General features: G+C 36.8%; 1 protein-coding gene across 2 annotated transcripts in view; it reads right to left on the bottom strand.

Annotated features, from left to right (window-relative positions):
* PRKG2 (protein kinase, cGMP-dependent, type II) overlaps positions 1–7,954 on the bottom strand; it is a 201,093-nt gene that overhangs the window by 110,095 nt on the left and 83,044 nt on the right. For both annotated transcript variants that reach the window (XM_006885285.1, XM_006885286.1), the window contains exon 8: positions 4,916–4,984. In XM_006885285.1, the coding sequence (XP_006885347.1) occupies positions 4,916–4,984 (69 nt within the window). The remainder of the gene's footprint in view (positions 1–4,915; positions 4,985–7,954) is intronic.

Genomic DNA, 7,954 nt, shown 5'->3' with positions numbered 1-7,954 from the left:
ATGGAAACCCAAAATCTCTGTAAATGTTTATGAAAATTAATAAAATATAATTATAGGGAAAAAAGTAAAGTATACGAAGAGTTTATGATGGTCACTTGGCTAGGCTATGGTTCACCGTGGTTTTTCTAAATAATGTTGTTGTTATTAAGTGTCGCCACCTAACAACATATGTGACTCACAGCGACCCTATGAACGAAAGACCTGAACAGCTGTATAACTTTCATCATCTCTCTAAGTTCACAGGGTGTCCAGAGGTAAGCTATTTCAGAAGTGGATGCCACTCCTGCTTCCAATTCTAAATATTAGACTAGTTCATTTTCTGTGACAGAATGCCTCTCTCTCTCTCTGTCTCTCATCATTATCAAGTTGGGTCTGACTAGTTAATAGCTGACCTTCTACTGGGTTTTGAAGGCTATAAATCACAGGAGAAGAGACTGTCGATCTTTCTCCCTCAGAGCTGCTGGGGAGTCTGGACTGCCAGAGAAGCACAGCGTTTAGGTTAGCAGTGGAACTCTCTGAGAACTTTGCCACCAGAGCTCCCTGATATCACTGTATAGGGGTCAACAACACTGACAAAGCTAATTGTAATATAATGAATCAACCATAAAAAGCGGAAATTTTTAAGGTGCGTCCACCGTTAGACTAAAAATAGAGACGGGAAAAGCATGTATTCTCTTTTCATTTTTGCATTTTTCCTGTCATTTGACCTATGAACCTTAGGAAAAAAGTGTAAAGGTGTCCATCCTTCCACTTTGGGACTTGTTATTTCTCTACAGTCTTTATCTGCTGTCTGACCTGTAGATTTTGGACTTGCTAGCCAGCCTTCAAAATTATGTGAGGTAATTCTTTCAAGTCAATCTCTCTGTCTGTCTGTCTGTCTCTCTCTCTCAGTCAGTTTCTCTCTCTCTCTCCTTCCCTCCCTCCCTCTCTGTCTCTACACACTGGACCCACCCACACACACACATATCCCTCACTTATCAACATGATTTGGTATAAAGATAGTTTTGTCATGTGAAAATTGACATTACATAAAATTGAAGATAATCAAATGAGATCACAAAATGAAAGATGACTCTATTACTAGATCATTATAAAACTTCCAAATTATATCATTCCACAATTACTATATTACATAGTTACCAAACTGTCGAACTATTGAGAACTATGACTCAACCAAGTTGACACATATCTTTAACCATCTCTGTCAGCCAGACTGTTGTCTTACCCTTTTGGATTCCTTACTGTCATATATATAGTTAATATGCAAAACAGTAGATTTTTTTCTGTTATCATAAACATGGATTGTTGTATAATGCAATAGTCAATAAGTGTGGATGTACATTTATGTATACAATGATATACAGTATATCTCATTGGTTCCATTATTTCTAGTGAATCATAAATAAGATAATGATTACTATGAATTTTTACATGGGTGAGTGGTATTACAATTACACATTTAAAATATAATTTTGCTTCTAGAAACCTTACTAAAATGTTTTTGTTGGTGTTGTTGTCGATTGCCTTCGAGTTGAGCACAACTCATAACAACCCTATGAACAAAATGCCTGAAATGTTTCTGTAACTATTGACATTTATAAGAGTTCATAGTTTTCTGGAGGCATGTTGTTTAAGAAGTGGGCGCCACTCCTGCTTCCAAACCTGTCTGAAACTGGGAGCTCCACCAAACACTGTCCACCATGTGTAATGTTAAGGCATTTGACAGCCCAATGGCACAAGGTTCAGCAACACAGCAACCCCAGGTTACCTCAGTACAGAATATTGACAGAAGAGTGCTGTACCACTTAGAAGAATGTTTCTCAAAAATAGAAAAACAACCAACTTTAAATACAAAGGCCCTCCCTGAGGTCTTCTTGACTCTAAACAAGAGGCTTAAATTAAAAAAAAAAATACAACATAGTATGTTGTTGCTATGTGCCGTTGAGTAGCCTGCAATGTATAGTCACTCTAGGTACAGCAGCTCTGAACCCCTCCCTGTCCTTAGCCAGTCTGGCTAAGTCTGACACACCAACCCCCATCACCCCAGATACTGTATCAGTCCATCTCATCTGGGGTCTTCTTCTCTTCCACTGGTTCTCAACCCTTTCAAGCATGATGTCCCTCTTCAAAAACTGATCTCTCCTGGCCATGTGCTCAAAGTAGGTAAGGTAGAGCTTCAAAATCCAAGCCTCCAAGAAGAGACTTGGTTTCACCCTCTCCAAGACAGACCTATTTGTTTTCATGGTATGTTCAAGACTTTTCTCCAGTACCACAACTCAAAGGCATTGATTCTTCTCCTGTCATCCTTAGTCATTATCCAGCTCTCTGAAGCATAACAAGTAATTGAGACGAGTGTGGCCTGGATTAGGTACACCTTTGTCTCTAGACTAACATCATTGCTCTTCAGCACTCTAGAGAGGCCTATGACAGCAGATTTTCCCAATGCAATTTATCTTTTGATTTCCTGACTGTTGATGTTAAGAGTGTGGAAAGATGGAAAGATTCTCATCACTGGGCTAATTGGCAGCATCATGATAGATGGAGAAGAGATTATGATTGTTAGCAATTACTAAAATATACAGAACCTAAAATAATTCTTTGCTTAGAATATACCTGAAGATTGTATGGGAAAACAGAGTGGCCAAGGTGTACAGATCAGACATGAGTTGAAAATGGTTGAATTTGCATTGTGAGATCCTTAACATTATTTTACCTACTTCTGAAGATGTTAGAAATATTCAATGGTAAAATTTCCAATGATAACACTCTAAGGTTCTTCCCAGCTCTACACATCTATTAATCTATACTCAATAATGATTTGAATCAATTAGCACTCACATACAGATTCGCTTGGTATATCTCTTGCTTTCATTTTACTGTTTTCACTAATATTTCATATTAGTATGGATTATTTTAAATGGAGAAGAGTTGTCAAGGATTTAATTTTATTTGAATTTGTAATCAAAACCCATGGAAGCAGAGCTCAAATCAAAAGATGGATTCCAATTATGTCTTATTTGTGATTCACTAGAAATAAAAGAATCAATGATATACAACTCTATATCTCATTGTGTCTATATAATTATATATGTATAGATTTAGATCTCACTGGGCAAATCTGCTGCCAAAGGCCTCTTAAATAGAAAAAGAGCAAGAACATAGGTTTATGTGGACTAACCCAAGATGTTATTTTCATTTGCTTTGTATGTATATGAAAATTGGACAATGATTAAGGGAGGTGGAAGAACTGATGTCTTTGAATTGTTGCTTTGTCAAAGAGTCATGAATATCCTGTAAACTGCCAAAAGAACAAACAAATCTGTCTTGGATGAAGAGCAGCCAGGATACTCCTTAGAGGCAAGGGTGGTGTGACTTTGTTTCACATACTTTGGGCTAGATATCATGATAAAGCAGTCCCTGAAATGGGAATCATGCTTTCTTAGAAAGGTGAAAAGTCAGAGAAGGAGAGAGAGGCCCTCAAAGGGTCAGATAGATGATATAGTGACTACAACATCTGGTTTAAGCACAATAGAGATTATGAGGACGGTCCAGGATTAGGTGAAGCTTTGATCTGCTGTGCAGGAAGCTACTGTGAGCCAAAGTTGACTCAATGGCCTCTAACAAGAAGTCCTCTTTCTTAAAGTATACTACGGCTATTATAAAATTGTCTGACTTTGTAAGATTTTCATGTCTTCTTTCTTTTATCAAGTAAATAATCAATGAATGTTTAACTGATTAATAAGAGATTCAAAGGCTCAGATACAAACATGCTTCCAAGTGAGTTAAGGGGCAAAATAAGACTTCTCCTGAAAAATAATTAAAGTTACTTAGAAATTAATATTGATATATGTAACTTTGACAGTTACAACACATTTTAAATTATAAGTTATCACCCAAGCAGATATATGCTCACCCATGTTTATCGTGGCTTTGTTCACAATAGCAAAGAGTTGGAAACAACCTAAGTGCCCATCAACAAATAAATGGATAGAGAAGCTGTGGTATATTCACACAATGGAATACTATGCTGCACTGAAAAACAAGGAACTCGTGAAATATTATATAAAATGGGTGGCTCTGGGGGACATTTTGCATAGCAAAATATCTCAGTCATAAAAAGACAAATACTGCATCGTGCAATATTTGCTGTTATAAAATGGGACTGACATCGGGGTTGGAGGGAGACTGAGAAAAATAGGATAGATTATGTATACTGCATTGAAACAGATGGGGGAGAAAACGGTTTAAAAGGGATATGTGATTAGCTATTATTGTCATGACAGGAGTCCAGAATGAAGATTGCATTGTGGAGTTGACTTGGAGGGAGGGATTGTATAACAATGAAAGAAAGAAAACAACAAATTGGAGGGGAGAGATGGGCAGGGAAAAAAGTGCAACAATGAATTAATGGAAATCCAAAATCTCTGTAAATTTTCATTAAATTTAATAATAATAAAAAAATTAATATTTTAAAAAGTTATCTCAGTGAATATACACCTAAAGGATATTTTCTATTCTGAGACAGAGAGAGATATATTTTCCTTTTTTATTGGTTAAGATATTTTATAAATGAACTTTACATTTTAGTCTGATGTGTGGAAAGGAAATCCATAAAAGCACTAATAAGCTTATTTTTCTGGAAGACACAGAATGTAAATCAGCCTATTGCTGATATTTATGTACAAACTTTGCACACAAAATATTTAGCCTACCAGCATCTGCCACTGCCGAGCAAGATTCAGATCAGAGGCCTGGTTTCTCTCCATGAATTTTAATAGGGTGTACTGGCAGCTGAGGATTGGCCAACACATTTTAGTGATGATGAATAAGACAGATTGTCCCTTCGGAGTAACAGAAGGCTGAGGCTACCACGGAGGCAGGAGCCCGCCTCCCCCCACAACATCAGTGTACTCACTCTCGATCTATAACCAGGCATGCGACAGCATTTTCTTCAGCAATAATGTTAGCAGATCTGACATCGTCACTGCAGGGGGGGTTGGGGAATGTAAAAGAAACATCAGCTTGTATGACAGTTAGAATGAAATAATCATTGTTATCATGGAAAGGGTTACATTGTAGGAAACTCCATCACTTAGTCCTCCAAACTACTGTTGGTTTTTAGCACCATGATTTTTATGTGTTCTCTTCCTCACTCACTCACCCTCTTGTAAAAAAAATTTTAAAGTGTTACAATAAAGGATATGTGCACAGGACTGGAAAGGACAAGAACAGTGCTGGGACCATCAAGGAGTCAGGGACTGCAACTGAATACAGAATCTAGTTTTGAGCTTTGTTTCAGCAAAATAAAAGAGGTCTCATCTGAACCAAGGAGCTATACTAATTAATAAGGGGATAATACAGTTTATGAAATTAACTGGAATTATTCAGATACTACTATGAAACGTATTGGGAAAATGTTCAACTAATGAACATATGATAATTCCTCCAGTAATAAATGTAAAAAAAAAGTGGTTTTGGTACCATATCATCCAATTAAAAAATTCTAAAATACTTTTGTTTCATAGAGTATATGATGTGTATTTTCCACTAGAGCTGCTGAAGTCAATTCATATCCGTATTTAATATCTTACATTTAAGAGCTGTGTTTTCTTTCTTTCTTGGAGGCAAAAAATATATATACATCTTTTAATTAATGATGTTGTATATCTAATTATAACAAATTTAATTACCTAATTAATACCAATGTGTCAAATAGTATCGTTGTTGTTATGTGCCATTGAGTGGGCACCGACTTTAGCAGGTTTTCAAAGGCTATACATTACACAAGAAAAGCTTGTCCATCTTGGATAATGAACTTCTTTAGAGATTTTTTACTTGTATTAATAAATTTCAGTCAAATATTAACATATTTCTTGGAAACACTTTTATTAGTTTTTCTCCTTTTATTGCTGCTGCTACTATGTACCATAAATGCATATACTAAACACACTAAAGAAATACATCCTTATGTTATTTACTGCTATTAAAGTAATTTAAAGTGACCTTGGAACTTCAAGCATACCATAGATTAGTAAACAGTAGAATTACTCTAAGAAACATCAATAAAATTGTATCACACAAGTGTAGTTCTTCATCTCTCCTTATTAGTGTGACAAGGTAAACTTCTGAACCCATATCCACCACTCAAATGGAGTCACCTCTCCATAGAGGTCTCCAGAGACCTCCTGAAGCAACTCGGTTCCTCTCCAGTTGACAGGGTCCTTGTCAGAAGAAATCAGTGAAAATACTGACACTTCACAGGCTTTCTGATGTAGTAGTTTCCATTCAATTTGTAAATGCATATATTTTTTTTCTTTTGTTGTGTGGGTCAAGTCGGAACCCACTCACAGCTGACCCTCCAGTGGGGTTTCAGAGGCAGTAAATCACACAGTATGAGACTGCCCATCTTTCTGGGCACAGCAGACAGCGGAAGTGAAACGCGTACCTTTGGGGTTGCAGTGAAGGTTCTTACCACAGCTTAAGCCATCAGATACAGAAATAGTATTTAATTATGGGTTAAAATATTTGATTTATAAATTCAGGAAAAGGAAATAATTATTTCTTTGGCTCATCAATGTCATGATGTTGATTGGGACTATTCCAGGCAAACACTTTACAAGTATTAGATGTTTATAAATACACTTAGGTTCCTTTCATAATAATTTTATGAGCGCACAGAAAATTCTGAAAATACTACTGGGACTACTTAGTGTCAAGTCATAGAAACATAAAGAGTACTGAGCCATAGTCAAGGGCCTGAAGAGTGATAGCATAAAGCTGCACAAAAATTATAAAAATATCTTTATCCCTCATTCCTTTCTTATTGGTTTTAACATTATGCTTTTAAAAGCTTTTGGGAGTTGAATGCAATCTATTAAACATAAATCCCTATGTTTCTTATGGGAAAACACTATACTGCACTGTTACGCACAGTGTAAGTTATTTCACACCAGGAAAATAAAACTACCATACAGTGTATTCTCTTTTTGAGAGCCATTTTGATGCTATTATACCTTTATAAAGTTGTTGTGAACTTCTCAACTTCAGTTTGTTTGGAGGTATGATAAAGATAATTTGTATTTAAGAAAATATATACTGAAATGTAAGTATAATAATGATATTACTTGATTATACTTCAAGAATACAAGAATATTTTATTTTTTAAGGTTATATTCTTGTAAACAAAGAAATAAAAAGGGTCATTTTCCTGTCATAGGAAAAAAGTTCATTACCAGCTACAAAATTTCGTCGAACTTATCTTCAAATCCCACTGTCAAATTGTTTGCACACTAGCTATAACTTAGTTCATTTTCCCCCCCAAAATAAGAACTTTATGAGTTAACCTAGTGGCAAGTAGTTGTGCTGCAATCCCAAAGGCATGTGGTTTGAGGCTACCAGCTGCTCCACAAGAGAAGAATGGGTAATCTCCTGGCATGTGATTAACTGCCTCTGAAAACAAGCCAGAGATTTGGTTCCAACTCTATGGTATGCAACAATAGGTTATTTAAGAACATGTTTTATTTGCTCTATATTCATGCCAGAGATTTAATGTCAGCTGAATCCGGACTCCGGCTCCTTGAGACACGGCAGGTTTGAGGGCTCAGGGAAATTTTGGTGTTCTTTGAGCCCCACGTGGGGGTTGGCAGAGTGGACATGCCAGATGAACTAGGGGTCTGCCGGAAGGATTTTGCCAGCATTTGGGCATGCCGGGTTGGGAAGACCCTGAAGGGCCCTCAGGCCTGTCTTTCATTGCTTTTGTTCAGCCATTCCTTTAGGTCGTATAGCCCTGGTGTACAAGTTGCCATAGAGTGGTAATTTGTGGTTGCTGTGAGGCTGAACACTGTGTTATTGATGTGTCAAATGTGTTAATGGCTGGTTACCCAATGTGAACAGAGAGTGGGGTGGAGCTCCCCGATTAAAACAAGCTTGGAAGGAGGAGTGGCATCCACTTCCA

Source organism: Elephantulus edwardii, unplaced genomic scaffold, assembly GCF_000299155.1.
Source record: "Elephantulus edwardii isolate Elephantulus edwardi_28Jun2011 unplaced genomic scaffold, EleEdw1.0 scaffold00042, whole genome shotgun sequence".
NCBI classification, from domain to species: Eukaryota; Metazoa; Chordata; class Mammalia; order Macroscelidea; family Macroscelididae; genus Elephantulus; species Elephantulus edwardii.
The sequence above is the reverse complement of the archived record's forward strand: the minus strand, read 5'-3'. Positions and strand labels throughout refer to the sequence as shown.